The 15,753-nt window shown below is 37.5% G+C and overlaps 1 protein-coding gene across 1 annotated transcript in view; it reads left to right on the forward strand.

The window, feature by feature from the left end:
• The window catches only part of MALRD1 (MAM and LDL receptor class A domain containing 1), a 296,114-nt gene that overhangs the window by 41,718 nt on the left and 238,643 nt on the right, over window positions 1-15,753 (forward strand). The window contains exons 11-14 of the mRNA XM_041122748.1: window positions 1,668-1,777; window positions 6,811-6,978; window positions 8,037-8,157; window positions 9,492-9,638. Coding sequence (XP_040978682.1) covers window positions 1,668-1,777; window positions 6,811-6,978; window positions 8,037-8,157; window positions 9,492-9,638 — 546 coding nt within the window. The remainder of the gene's footprint in view (window positions 1-1,667; window positions 1,778-6,810; window positions 6,979-8,036; window positions 8,158-9,491; window positions 9,639-15,753) is intronic.

Genomic DNA, 15,753 nt, shown 5'->3' on the forward strand with positions numbered 1-15,753 from the left:
TATATGTTGCTGCAGGTTGAAGCCTCAAGCAGATCTTGAGGTTACCATGCAGCACCTCTCAAGGCCGGTAATGATGCATTCCCCGTATAAGCTAGTGCAAAGGTCTTTCTGAGGTGGTTTTGCACCCATATATCACTGTTCCTGCTACAGCCACAACACGGCTTTACCATTAGGCTTCCAGAATTTGAGCAAGTTCTTGTCGACATTAAATCAAGGTCCTTCCGGTTGCAACAGTTCCTTGTGGTACTGCAGAGTGTTCGTCTCTTCTCTCCTACGGATGGCAGCAGCAAATTTTGATTAATGAAGATCTTAACAAGGCTACTGTAGAGCCTCAGCTGCAAATTAAAAGAGGATCCTTTGAAGTACCCTTGCATTCCAATGAGGGGAGCTTCCCTCGTGCTGCAGAGCACAGCACGCCTGTTTGTACAAGGAGCTGTAACGGTCACCTCTTTGTGCCAGCCTTGCTAAAGCGATGCAATTATTCATGTGGGGCTGGACCTAACCCTCTGCTTCATTACGTATCCATGGAAAATAAATGGCTAAGGAGTATGACTGTGGCAGCACAATAGCTGATTTTCCAAGATGTAAGGCAATATGTGTAATATCGATGCGCAAACAAGACTGAGCCTTTAGTGTTGTTTTGCATAGACTTTCATGAAAAAGTCTCAGTATTCAGTGAAGGCAGCACTGACGGCATTCAAAATATGCTGCTTTAGGGCCCCTTGAAGATGTTTATCCTTTCCTACCTTTGTCTGAAGCACATCTGCTGTAGTTCAAATCCAAAGGCAGTTCGTTTGCCAGAGTTCAGATTAGATCTTTAATTAAGCTTTCATCCCCACTAGCACAGACAACAATGTCAAGTCTGTGGACCCCATGAGAAAATATAGCTTATTCCATTGGCTCGCATGGTCTGCAACATTGTTAGCATGTTTAAAACTGGCTGGGCTGCGCTGAGAGTGAATACTGTACCCTAAAGGAAATTAATTTTTGTTCTAAATCCTGTTTGAAACATTATTTAAGCCAATTAAAATGCGTCCTTTAGGGATTCCAGCTAAAGTCTGTGCTCTTTGATCTCCAGGGTGCTCTGTGTTGCAGCTCCCGCAGTCCCTTCGCTCTCCCCAGCCTGCGCGGAGAGCGGATGGGCACTGTGTGAAGGTGGTGGGAAGTAGTTGTAGTGTTTGGAGGATGGAGGTCCTAAGGTTTTTGCCTGAAGAAGGCAGGTAGAAAAATACATCCAGTGGGTCTGCACAGTAAAGCCCTCACAAGCAACTTCGGAACTCCCTTTGCAGGGCTCTGTATTTACTTCATCAGGTTTAAGTGCTTGCAGGCACCACGACAGGGTAGCCTTAGCAATGGCTGCCCAAATACCCTTTTTCCTTTCTCCCTCTTTCCTCAGCTTTGGACCCAGTCATGTTAATTTTACTGCAGAGGAAAGAGGCAGGAGTGCTTAGCAATTCTATTTTGTCTTTCCCTAGACAGTGGTTGTCACAGCCTGTTACAAGACCCTCCTCGTTATCCACAGAGACTGAACTGACGGCAAAGCTGTTTCATTTGTGTACTTTTATAAATAAGCTTTATGTGCCTCATGGAGCACATAGTTACCTGAGGTAGCTATTTGCTATTGGAGCATGACATATTTCTTATATTTCTTTGATTTTTGTTTACAGGAGCATTCATTTACTTCAATGGATCACATCAGATGAACACAAAGATGGCCATGTCTCATCTGGGGAGCCCTTTCCTTGTCAAGCTGTCCCCCGGGCTTTCCTGCTGTCAGGTAACAGTTTGATATTAACTGTCCCCACCTTTGTAAGCTATCACTCACCTGATGTGTAGATACGGTATTTTTCTTGCTGTTAAGTGTTGCTGCTGAAAAACTGGCTCCGTTTCAATACCAGTGGAAGGAGTTACAGACTAATTCTTTGGGAGGAGGGAGATGCAGCAGGCTTTTTACTGCTTTGCTGCCAGATTTTTCTCTGATTATTATTCTTTCCAAAGCATCCACCAGGTGACTCAGATTTAAGGTTATGCTTCAGGTTTTTGTATGCTGTGACAAACCTAGCTGGACAACAATATCAGGGCCATATCAACTCACGGTCAAAGCAGCCTGCCCTTTGAGCAAAAGCTGATGAAGAGCCATGCTGTCATCTATAGGCAGGAAAGACTCACATATGCAATGTCCATTAACAGGAGACCTGTGGTTTGAAGTCACTATATAGATTAACTATGTTGGTGTGACTGGAGAGAATTAGCTACCACGCTCCAGACACGTACTAAATTTTAATTGATGGTTTGAGGAGGATGTTTTTTAAGCTGATCAGTGCAGTACTTGAGAGTTCACCTTGAAATGCTTTTTTTTTTGTCAGATGTCTTGTGGGTCTGCAGGGGAATGCAAAAGCAACCAGCCAGTATGGCTGTTGATCTGAGAAACTAGAAAGCTACCTGAAAAAAGTGGGTCAGGAGTGCTAAAACATAGAAAAGACTTCTATGAAAGATGAAAATACAGTTTTATAATCAGAATGTTGGAATTTTCAACAAAATATGTATTTTCAAAACAGAACTTGAAGAAATATATTAAATATATATAATTATATTTTTACAGAAATATACATACAAGAAAACATTCCTAACTGTATTTTTATCTGTACTTTTGGCCACTGAATAAAATGACTAGATGCTGTACAGTTTTATAAGTCTGTTGGGTTTTTTTTCTGAAGCTTTTTTTGTTTTCTATTCCATAACTTTTCAAAGCTTATGCCATAGTGAGGAGAAGCTAAGTTGTGTAGTTATGATGTTATGTTTTTTCTGCTACTGCATAATGCCTCCTGGTTTAAGAAGTCACAGAGAGGAAAAGATAGGCAAATCTTGCCAAAATAATTTTATTTTGTTCAGTGGCAAAAAGAGGCTTTAGAGAAACAAAATAAAATTTGGATGGGTTGCTTAATTTTTCAGACTCAATATAGAACAGAACTGTAATTTCACTTAGGAAAACTTTTTTTCAAAAATAAAAATGGCAGAAAACAATGTGTGGAGGAACTGCACTTAGAAGGCCCAACAAATAGCAGAATTGTACTCCAGCAGGTCCTAGGCTTCTTAGGTTTTTTCTAGTGTAAGGGACCTGAAACAAGTGTTGGCTTAGATAAACCTTTTGTGCTTGAGACTGTAGCTGACTTGCACTATTGCACATCGATGAGTTCCCAGATATCAGCTGAATGGTTGCAACTTGCAGTGGAAAAGGAGAATTCTCTTAAACAACTTAAGAGCAACACCTTGCTGTCATTTAATACACTCTTTCAGCTCTTAATCTTCACATGGCTTCTTAGTGTTGTAAAGAATCAGAAATAAAATAGATGCAGAATGAAATGAAGCAGAATGCTGCTTCAGGGAACACAGGTGGCCTCACAGCATCCCATCAAAGCCCTGCGTGTTGCATCACTCCTGGGATACCAACAGGCTTTGTACACACAGTGCACTTGTTCAGGCAGTTTCGTATCTCTTTTGTAGACTTTGATCCTGAGTAGATAAACACCTTTCAGGTTCAGATTAATTTATCTTAGAACCCCTTAAGGCGAACTGGGCACAGTAGGTATGTGAATCAATGAATCATTCTGGTTAGATCTATTGCAGAGTTTGGTCTGCATTCAAAATAAATACGAATACAGTGGGGATGTACATATATTTCTCTAGTTCAAAGTCAGAGTGTAAACCATTTTTTAATTTTAAGTATGCACGTATTGAATGTTTTTAAAGTTCCCAGTTTCAACAAAAATTAGGGCAAGTTCTTATCCAGCTATACATGTCTGAAAAGAGAGTGTTTCTGAAGACTGGAAGCCTGGCTTTCTGCCACATTTTCCCTGCAGACTTTTATTTCTGGGAAAGAGCAAGGAGTGGGGGTTGCTCGTTAGGATGTGTATTGGTGTGTTATGCTCTCTGCGTATGAATGTGGGATGTTGCCCTCTGTTGGATGTCCCACTGAGAGGATAAAAGGATCTACATAAAGAGTTCTATGTTTATTAATAGCTTTACAAGTTCTTTGGCTCCAGTTATTAAAAAAAAAAAAAAAAAAAAAGGAAGAAAATTGTAGTTAACGGATAACAGTTTTATATTGTGCCTTACTGGTTAATTGAGGCTTAGAAGTAACTTCTTTCTGCAGCTTCTTGTAGCTGAGTCTTTCTGTAGATGTTAGCTAGGAAACATCTTCATTTAGCTCAAGATTTTGGAGTTGTAGAAGCAAATTTCTAGTCCTAGATCTTTGTTCATGGCGCTTTAATGGACACAGTAGTCTTTGTAAAGTAGAACATGCAGACATAGAGAAGGAGGGTAATTTTATTTCTTATGTAATGAAAACACAAATTTGTCTGAAAAGCTGTTTGATAAACATAAAACTTACATCTAGATTGTTTACGGTGTAGTTCTTCAAACAGCTTATTTTGAAAAGTGTTTGTATGCCTGCTGCTTTGTATTCCTTAAGCTTTCTGGTGGGGAAAACAAGTTACATGAAAGTCTTTTAATTTATTAATAAATCTTGAGATTATCTTATATAATACAATTTTCATGAGTGGGGAAAAAAGAAACGCAATGGGAAATTGAGAGACAAGTCCACTAGCCATGAAGCCAGAAGATACTAAAAAGTAACAGTGTGTTGTAACAAGAATATTACCTAACCACTGATCTACCTTGTATTATGTAACACAAGCAAAAAGAAACTCTCCCTTCATAGGTTACAGATGTTTTGTCTTTAGTGTATTTGCCAATTTTATGGATTAAATTCAGGGCCAGAAGTGACAGGTAGTGAATCCAGATGCATGATGATTTTCAGATTGTTAGGCAATGATTTGAATGTAAAGAGTTTTCAAATTCATCAGTCTTGTTCTTCGACTTACTTGGCACGCTAACCATCTACAGCTTTAACAGAGACTGTAATGTGATAATTTACTAAGAAAAGACTCCTCTCAGAGTCTGGGTACTCTTAAACTACCACTTCTCTTAAAAAAAAAAAAAAAATTCTCTTGGGGACAAACAAGGAGGAGAGGTGTGGAAGGGGACATTGTTGGGGACACAGCTGGAGACATACCCACAGAAGGAGGTGGTCCATGCTGAGGAGGTATGGCTCTGAGAGGACTGCAGCTGTGGGTGCCCCATGCTGGGACAGGGACACCCCGAAGAGACTGTGGCTGTGGGCAACACATGCTGGGGTGGGGACACCCCAGAGGGACTGTGGCCTGTCAAAGCCCTGAGCTGAAGCAGGGGAAGAAGAGTAAGAAGTAATGACCGGAGAAGGGGAACATGTAGAGAACAGCAGACCAAAATCATTACTGAGGTGCCCAACCTCCTGCTCCACCCGTTGCTTCATCAATGGAATTGGGCCAGACTGAGTGTAACCTGCAGCAAAAATTAGGGAAACTAAGCCTAGGAAGGGGGCAGGCTAAGTGTTTGACTTAAAGTGGCCTGGGCAAGGGGGAGGAAAGGTGTTTTTCTCAAGTTTAAGTGTTTGCTTTCTTTTTTCTTTTTTCTCAAAGATTAGAAATTTGTGTTAATTCACAATAAATTAAATTAAGTAAAAATTACACCACTACCTCTAAGGCTGTTTTGCTTGTTACAGTCCCTAATATAATGACTTTCCATGACCTGTACAGCCTGTTGTGTCAGCTGTGTTGCTCAAATAAAAGACTTGAATTGTCTCACATCTAACTGAAAGCTGGCTAACACATGCATCTGTGTTTGTCCTGAGGCTAAAGATGGGTTTTCTCATATTTGTTATTGTCTTGCAAAAAAATACATAAGTTCCATTTTGGGCTAATAGTCAAATGATTTGTATTCTTTAACTCTGTTTAAAAGTTGATATAACATGAAAAAAATAAAAGGAAACTTTCTCTCTGTAGTGTGATGATCCAAGATTCACAGTGTAAGATCATACGAAGTTGGGCAGAGAACTGGGTGGGAAGAACTATTTTTACAGCTCTTGTTTTACCTTCATGAAGATTTAAGTATTATCAAGGCTTTTGCAGGGAAGTAAAGAGTCTGCAGTTGAAGAAATTTTAGTCTTCTACTGTGTAAAGAAGGAGAAAGGACTCAGGGGAAGGAAAAAAAAAATTAGTGTTTGAAAAATCTTGTTTCTTCCCTGCAGTTCTGAGCTGAATTTTTGTTGGGGTAGTATTAAAAAAAGAAAAAAAAAAAAGCATCAGGCTTACTCTGTATTGCAGAGGAGGCATAGTGAACTGATGTTCTACTGTTTTCTGATCTTTTCTGCTTGTCTAGCAGTTTTTTGTAGCCTCATCCACCTAGAGTTGTTGTTTCTTCTTCCCAGTCAATCCACTTGTTTCAGGAGATCAATAGATTATTTTATACATCTGTCGTCAGATAGTTTTTATTTGTGTTGATTGTGGAAATATAAGATCGTAAGGTTTCTTTCATTCAAGTACCTCAACTGTTGCACTTCTGAGATTAACGTACTTATGAAGCTGTCCTATAATCAGCATTTGTGAAGATAAATAATCCTTGAGAAGTTTCTAAGTCCTTACTAAACTAAAAAGAGTTAAGGGAGGTCATATCAGTCAGTCTGCAGCAGTTGATAGATACAAGTTAAAAGTAAGTTTTAAAAATAAGCTTTACTTTTAATTATGGTTTTATCTTTAGACATAATACTGCTCCTCAACTTGTCATAGTTTCATACATCTCTTTTATGCCAAGGCTGTGTTTAGACCTGTCATACCATTCTGTGTTATAATGTATGTATATGAGTTGGTACTGAATTTATTGCAGATTGATGATATAGTTTTTAAAGTGTTTCATTAAAAACTCTTTCAACAGGTAAGATTTTGGCACCAGTTATCTCGGGATTCCCAGCTTTCTGTCTTTAAGAGAACTGCATTGGAAGGAAGTTTGGAAAAATTGCGTGACATTTCAGGATTGCCTGACATGCAGTGGACAAAAGTAAATATTCCTGTAGAAAGTGCAGCTGAGGACTTACCTTTTCAGGTAATTGGAAATTACATTTACATTGCTTTCCAAAAGTTATTCTAAGTTGGCATTTAGAATTTACTTTTATAATGAAATATAAAAAGAGAATTTCTATTCTTTAATGCTCAGATAAAAAAGAATTCCATTCAGCTCGTTAAACAGATGTAGCTGTTAAAGAACATCATCATTGTATGCATTAGAATCACCTTGTTGTAATAAAAATCAAGTAGCAATAGTGTAGTAGCTTTTAAAAAAATGAACTTGTTATAAAAACTGCTGATCAGAGTGAAGGCCTAAGTCTGTTGGCTAAAGGCAGAAGTGCAGATACTTCAATTTGCAGCACTGAGCACAGAAACAATTAGCAGTTTTTGAGTTTAATTTTATTTTGATAATAATCTCAGTATAATCTCAGGCTGCTACACTTTACTAAAACTTAGAAAGGAACTGTTAGGGGAATCAGAAACTCAAATATAAGGATTCAGCAAATCAAAATTCTGGTTTTGGTCTCTTCATTTTATGTCACATTTATAAAATGGTCTAAAAGAAAGGGCACTCAATTCTCATTACGGCTAAGTTATGACTGAACTTTATTTCCTTTTATGATCTCCTGAATATTTCCTTGTATTTACAAATGCATCCTTACAATCTCTACGTTTATGGTACCACGTGCTGCTGACTTTAGCAGGCATAATATAGATGAACACAATCAAATGAAGTTTTTGCCATCATATTTGGTAACCCTGAAAAGCTCATTTAAAAAGAAGTATAACTTTTAACAGTTCCAGCAGGAAGACAATTCATTCAAGTAGTGATGGCTTTTACCAGTTTAGACTGAAGCAAGGTCATCTGGGTTGCATAACTTTTCATAAGTAAAGGTAGTTATGGCTTTGACAGTTGAGGAGTAAACTTCTGACTTTGATCAAATCTCAATCGTAGTTTTTGCTGGCTGGTATTTGGAGCTGGTTGTAGGTGGTATTTACTTCCTGTGCAGATGTCATAAATTATAAAGGAATATATATATATGTCTTTTTATCATGTCACCTTTAATGAACTAGCTTATTTATTTGTCTTTACAGATTATTTTACGAGCTACTATTCTAACAAAAAATGCTACTGTTGCTGTTGATGACATCAGTATAACAGAGGAATGTGGAGTTGTGAATAAATCACTTCTAGGTGTCAGCCAAGAAAGTGAAGGCAAGTTCTGTGGTTTTCAATACATTTTCCCCAATATCTGTTACGTATAACCGTGATTTGACTGACAACTTCAAGATACCTTTAAGAACGTAGGGGATCATCTGAGGAAAAAAGACTTCCATCCTGTGTTACACAGTAGCTGCTAAGTAGTTTGCACTAGTTCTGCAAAGTGAGCTGTGGTGGGAATTTCCAGATACCACTTACTACATAGCACCTGCCCACATTTACACTTAGCTGCAGAGACAGAAGCAAAGCATCTTATACCTTCTACTGAAGAGCAAATTCCACTGCATTATCTTTAGGGCAAGAGGGTTCTCCCATCATTACTGTCAAATACCTAACATACAGTAAGTTCCCACCAAATTTGTCTGTGTACTCACACTCTGTAGTCTTGAAGTGCCAACGAATGGAAATATAAAATAATGTAACCTTCTGTCAGACGGCTGCTTCTGGTCCTCTTGACTATTCACGACTACTCTTTTAAAATGGCACGGACACATGCGCAGTCAGTGGTAACGCTGACAGGTTATACACAGCAGATGTCTGAATTCTTTCTTTATTGGAAAATTTAAAGGTATAACAGAAAACTTCAGTGTTGTGTTTTTAAGGCTTCTCTGATGCCTATGCACAGGCTGACTGACGGTAGCTAGGTATTTGAAGAAACATTAATTTGCTTTAATTATTTTCCCTACAACCCCTCTATTCACACATCAGTCACAGATATTATTTTTAGAGGGCAGTGCTTTCTAAAACAAGCTCTGTCTGGGTAGCAGTATGAGTATCTAAAAAAGCTAAGTTAAACAAAAAAGATGAAAAGCTGCATGTCAGTTGTCTCACTTGGTCTCTTTCCAGAATTCTACTGAGGTAAAACCAGTAGTCCTTGGTTTTTTGTTTCCCCATTCATTGAAATCTGGGGTGTTTTCTAATGTCTACGTTGAGGTGCAAGCTAGTAATGGTGCAACGTCAAACTTTTGGCTTCTTGGAACATTCACTGAGCTGAAGGCAGAGAAACCACTGCTACAGCAGAAAGCTTTTGCGGAAGACCTGCTCCTGACTGCAGGGGTAACAGCAGGGTGCTCTACACAGCACCTCGCCTCTAAACTGGAGCCTGGCTGTGTAACTTTTAGGTGGTTTTGATAAAAAAAACTTAGTGTAAGAGCATCAGACATTAATCTCAGCTGTGTATCTTATCAATTGTAATATAATCTATCTCACTTCATAGGTGATGCTGTGTTCTTTATGCTGAGTACATTATTATATTCAAAGATGATAAAAAGCACTTAGAATTTTATAAATATATGTTTTTACTTCTATTTTCTTTTCTGACTTTTAAGGGGAAACAGAATTCGCAGATGCTAATTCTTCATCTTATTACTGTCCACCGGGACTTTTTTCATGTGAGGATGGACAATGTATTTCGTCTGACAAATTTTGTGATTTTACACCTGACTGTTCAAATAGCCATGATGAAGCTAAGTGTCGTAAGTGAAAATTAAAAAATCTAGGTTGTTAGGCTCCTGTGACTATGTTTGTTTGTCCTATTTACCAGGCTTTCATGACTTCATAAGTGTTGTAATTTAATTAAAAGTAAAAGCTCTTGAGAAATAGTTATTTCATTTTGATTCTATTCTGAATTTTTCCCCTTTTATTTTCTGTAGCAACTACTTCCCTCTTAGCATTAAAACCAGAAAAAAGGTCTTTGATTAATTATTTAGTAGAAAGTGTTGCTTAAAATACAGTATTTTATTTTATAACTCTTAAGATGCTAAATATCAGGTACAGTGTTATACTGAATAAAATCTTAATCTGTGAGATATTGAAAGCTGATTCAGGAAGCCATTGTAAAATAAACCAAAAAGAGCTTGTGCTTACACTTTTGCACACATGCTCTCACAAATTTATGCTAAAAAAATGTGAGGAAAATAAGTTACACTTGTGCAAACTTGGGAATTCTGTGGCATCACTGTATGACATGCCTTTTCCTAAAGGGTAGATGGTCCTGCAATTAGACCTGAGAAACAGTGAGACAGGAAACATGAAAAATGCAGTGGTCACAGACTCGCATTCAAATTGTGTTTTGTATACTTAATTTTGATGTGGCTGGGTTTTCTCTGCATAGAAATTAACACGTGGGAAAGTAGAGGGAGGTGATGTGTCTGAGTCCCTCTCCACCGTACAGTAAAAAGGGAGCTTGGAAATATTTCAGGGCCTCTAATATGTAGCTTCAAAAGTCTTTCTGATTAATTCAATTACCTGCTTTGCATAACAAATCATGGTTATATTTTCCATCTTTGAAAACACGTCTCTCGCTTTTGCATTAAAGCATCAACTATGCTATAAAAGTCGTGATGCATTTTCAAAGGGAGTTGCCATGAGCAATATTTAGTTCAGGGTTTGTTTTTGTGTTTGTTTTTTTTTTTTTTTTTAAATAGAGCATGATGGTTTCTAGCATTCCCACAATAACTGAAATATTGTAGACAAGATCCTTATAGTATTTTCTGACTGTGCTGTGTTATGCATCACAAAGCATAAACTTCTTTACAGGTGCTAATACAATCCAAAATCCATGCTTATACTTTATAGTTTTTATTAGGAAATTTGAGAGGTGCTGCTCAGATAAACAAAAATCTATCTGACTTTTAGCAGATAAATGAAATAATTACAGCTTCTATTTGTATTCATGCAATTTCTCTACAGTTTTAGTATCCAAACTTTCTTGGCTAAAGCACTGGTGTGCAGTGGTTTAGTTGTTTAGAAAGATTTGTATCCAAAAAATACAGAGCTTGAAGTCAGGAAACTGCATTCTGTTTTATTAGGTAACTGTCCGATTAGCTAAAACCAGAAATAACTATTAAATGTTCACTAGGCAGATTATCTTTCCTCTTGTGGGCCAAAGTGAAGTTGGGGAAAAAATTGTGCTGTTACCATGGAATAGTTGAGGTTAGGAGGGGTCTTTGAAGCTCATCCAGTTAAAGCAGGGTCCGCCAGAGCAGAGTGCCCAGGACCTTACACAGTTGGGTTCTGAATATCTCTGAGGATGAAGACTACACAGCTGCTCAGGGCAACCTGTTCCAGTGTTTGACCACCCTTACAGTACAACAACCACAAGTGCCTATTGCTTCTGCTCATTTCACTGTGTACCACCGAGAAGAGTTTTTACTACTTTACTCCCTCCCTGCCCATGTTGCTCACATTGAAACTCTTACTATACTCTACGGCTTTTTTAATTACTTCATGGTTTTTGTACTTCTCTTCAAAATGTGCTTACCCTTCCTATGTATTATTGGGTTATGACAGTCTGGATTGTTCTCCCACTACCCTTAAACTCAGACACTGGGATTTTGTTCTCTGACCAAATAACAAGACTTCCAAATCAACAGTTTCATTAAAAACATTCTAAATACATTTAGTTGTATGCAACATTCCTTTCACTGCTCTGGGATAGCAGTTAACTGGTAGCTTTTAATCAAGAAAACTAAATTCTACTGTTTTCACTTCAAAAATCGTTATTTATATTTCAAAACACCCTTCCTTTTAGCTATTCAGCCTGTGTTTGTATGTCAACGTTGTACCTAAAAGTGAAGACAAATGTCCAGTTAGGTTTTAACCAGTCCTAGATTATCCTTAATCACAAGCTTCCTATATGGCAACTGATTTTCTTTTTTCTCTAATTTTATGACCGAAGAAACTTGTATTATACCTAAGTCTCACTTGCCCAGATGATACATTAACAATGCCATGCTAAAGGTTAAACTATGGAGCCTTTATATTTATGGTGATATTCGCTCCAGATATATTGCTTACTTATAAATCATTGTTGTACTGCTGAGTTGGCTCAGTGTGTGCTAGCACTGTGGCTTGTAATGTGGGAAGCAGAATGTAGGTACACAAATGTCTCTGCAAGTAGTTTGGCAAGTTGACTGTTTCCAAGCAATACACTTGCCTTTCAGCATGTTAGTCTGGTAGTCTACAGCATTAGAATAGCTCTTATAATTCTTCTCAAATGGTATTTCACCATCTTCGTGTTTATGTAGTGTACCATTACTTTCTACGTTTTATTATGTATATTCTTGCAATTGGATGCAAGCATTTCGTTTTTCTCAGCTACTTTTCCTAATTTCTTAGCTTGGCTAAGCACAGATGTTTTGTTCACTTCACCACCTACAACTACATTGTTCCTTTCATCAATATTAACATTTTTTTCCCATGATGTTCCATCTGCTGGTGATTGTATGCTCCTTAACCTTGTTAATGTAAGTTTTTCCTCTTGGTATGAGAACCAAGCAAAAATATTACATGGGCTTAAAATATCTTTCAAAATAGTTTTCATTTAAATCTTTTTATCTTAAATTCCAGCAAGATGATTTCCTTAGATGCTTGGCTCCACCAAGTCCACTGAACAAGCAGGGTCTCCATGCAATTTTCTCATCTCTCAGCATCAATCCTTGAGTCATCTCTTGATTTTCATTACCTCTCAAATGAGTTGCTCTTTCTGTCAGAACTGGAAGAATTCAGTAGAAGATCTCCACTTCCTGGACTGTCTTCCTTATCTCAGTGTAGATTTCTGGGCTCCCCATTCTGCAATAAACTGTTACTTCTCTTCATATGCAAGACTGCCAGTGAATTTGTTTGCTCCACTTTGGTCGTAGAACCACATTCATGTTCTTGATACTGACACTTGTTGAGATTATTCTTTCTTCTAGTTGCATTTTACAAAAACACATCCTGGACTGAAAAAAAACATTCAAATTTATCCTGACTATTTGAGAAAAATAACCAAAAAAAAAAAAAAAGTATTAAATGTTGTCTTCCTTGAGCGCTGTTACTCCTGACTATTAGCTCACAGCTTTTCTTCTACAGCTGAAGAATTTACTATGGCTATAAAGGTATTATATATGACTTCCATGCATTAAAGCAGAACAGAAAAGCAACTGCCATTTAGAAGCTGCAGATTTACAGCAGTGACCTAACATACCTATCACATTGTGTGTTTGTTCTCTGGAAGATGAATGTACAGTATAATTTCTAAGGTCTACATCCTATGCATTTCGTGCAGTCTAAATGCTCACTTTTCCTACCTAAGAATGATGATGATGGAATAGGGAAGAAGATCAGATTGGAAAGTAATCTGGTAACATGAATGTATTCCTGATATTCTGCCTGACCTTTGGCAATTCATCCTTCATGCTCTGTTTTTTGTATTTTTTTCTCTGTCTACTTATGGTGTGGATTATCAGGAATAATGATATGGGTTCATATATAAAATAAATATGAAATAATTTACATTTGGATTAAAATATAACATATACACATAATATTGTTTTGTATTTATGTCTTTATAAATGAAATATACATTTAATAGTTATTTCTATGTTGTACACTCTAGGGCAGCATAAGGATGATAAAGCTAGTCTTAAGTAATTAATAAACTGGACATAATCTATATGTTAGTACAGAGTTTTATGTAGCTTAATTTGACTTAGAAGGCAAATAAAGAGAATGATGCATGTGTCATTTCTTAAAAAACTACTTTTGTGGCATAATTGTTTAACTATAAACATTATCGGGTTTCTGATGGCTACCTTTGTATAAGTAATGAAAATTTCCTTAGTATTATAAGAAACATTCCCCATATTACCTGTTATTAATCTTGCCAAAGCATAAAAATTCTTCTGTGGTTATAAGGCAACTCTTCCAAAATCTCATTTTTAGAGTCAAAATCTTGCATATAAGACATGTCTGTCTTATATGTTTGCTACTCCTTCATTTCAGCCAGACAAATCAGTTGTTTTTAAAGGTGAGGCCAGGAACAACAGCCAGATCATAAGTATGGGCTTAAGTTCAAGGAGTGAAAAGACTGTCAGCTTGTAAATTGGAGAAGGGACCTAAGACTGGAAGTGCATAGACAACTGCAAACTTACAATCAGTTTGAGGAAGTTAAATGGGGAAGGAATGGGACTACAATGCCATCTACAGAGACAGGAAACCACCTTTGGCCGTGAACAAGGAATAGCTCCAAAGGCTGCGTTGCTTGCACTTGCTGGTGTGGGAGAGAAGTAACCAGGGAGCTGGAGGAAGCCAGGGCAGAAAGGACCCAGGCTGCTGGGGGGGAAGGATTAAGACCAGCTGGTCAAAGAGCCAATGATACAGTGTCAGGAGAGAGAACAATAATGAAAGATTAAAAGTTGCGTAAGAGAGAATAAACCAAGGAGAGGATGGGAATGAAGAATACAGATGTGGAGCAGTGATGGTTTGGGAGGGGTCAGTGTGAAGCATGACAGTAAGTGGCAGAGAACTGACACCACGTGAGAGGACTTGGAGCAAGGAGCTCTCTGGGGAAATGAGGAAAAATGGTGATGATTTCCAGCTTTCCAGTGAGACTAAAACTGAAGTAAGGGGTCAGAGGAGAACGGTTGTGGAATAGGCAAAAGGGGAAATAAGGTGTGGAAAGGAAGAACACTGAGGAAAGACCAAGGGCATTTTTCTGCCTGAGACCACACACACTTTCAGAATTTCTGTAGAATCCAGAAGTCATGCATCTAACTTTTCTATTTCTGTCAGCAAATGTCTATGTAATATTTCTGGGCAAAAAAAATACATCTTGTTGTTGTATAGTTACGCCTATCTAGTTTCTTGCAAATTATGCAGTGTGACAATGAATATTGCATGAGCTTCAGTGGCAAAGAATACAGGGTAAGTAAGAAGATGGCCTGAATAATGACCATCAGATCTTATCTTTGTTTAGTTCAATAAAAACAGGAACTTTCCCCTTCAGTTATATAGAAGGAGCATTCTAATGGATGTAGAAAGCCAAGCACTTGTTAAATAATACATAAATTTCTCTAATTTTATTTCACCTGGACCTGGGTATCCAACAGCCTAAATCACCAGGTTATTGTGTTGTTTAAGAGATTTAATTCTCTTCAGACTTCATTATCATTTTTGAATGGAGGAGAGATTTGGATGTAATTTGCTATCTTTCCAATGAAAATGTCAATCAAATGTAATTTGATTATTTTGGAGGCTTTTACTACTTTAGGACTATTTCCCATATCAATACACTGCAATCACTTACATTCAGAACCTGAGAAGCATTTGCAAATGACAGTATCGTATGAATCAAGATTTCCAGAAAATGTCAGGTTTAATAAACCAGTGGGTTTTGATGCTATTTCACTTAAAAATGCTGTTAATGAAACTGCCTTTAGTTAGATGATTGCATATCTGCCTCACTGCACGGAATGGACTGCCATTAAAATCAGCGTTGTGTAGTGAAGATTATTCTGATATTATTTAGAAAATGAAATTGTAACTATTACATGTGACAATACAGTTATTTTTTGTGGGCAATATTTAGGTTAGATGCAGGGTTGATTAGTGTTGTGTGTGCACCCACAGAATTTTATTTCCCCCGTAAAAATCTCAGTCTTTACAAGTCCTACAGTTAAGTTAGTGTTAGGAGACATGTAGTGCAGTTGGCTTGTTAAAAAAGTAGGTGCACAGTGAAATCACTAGATTTATTTATATCAAAATCTTTTCCCTCTGCATATTTTGCCTCTCTTACATGCAAAACTCTTCCTCATTTCATAAGAGATA

This window comes from Aquila chrysaetos, chromosome 3 (assembly GCF_900496995.4).
Source record: "Aquila chrysaetos chrysaetos chromosome 3, bAquChr1.4, whole genome shotgun sequence".
NCBI classification, from domain to species: Eukaryota; Metazoa; Chordata; class Aves; order Accipitriformes; family Accipitridae; genus Aquila; species Aquila chrysaetos.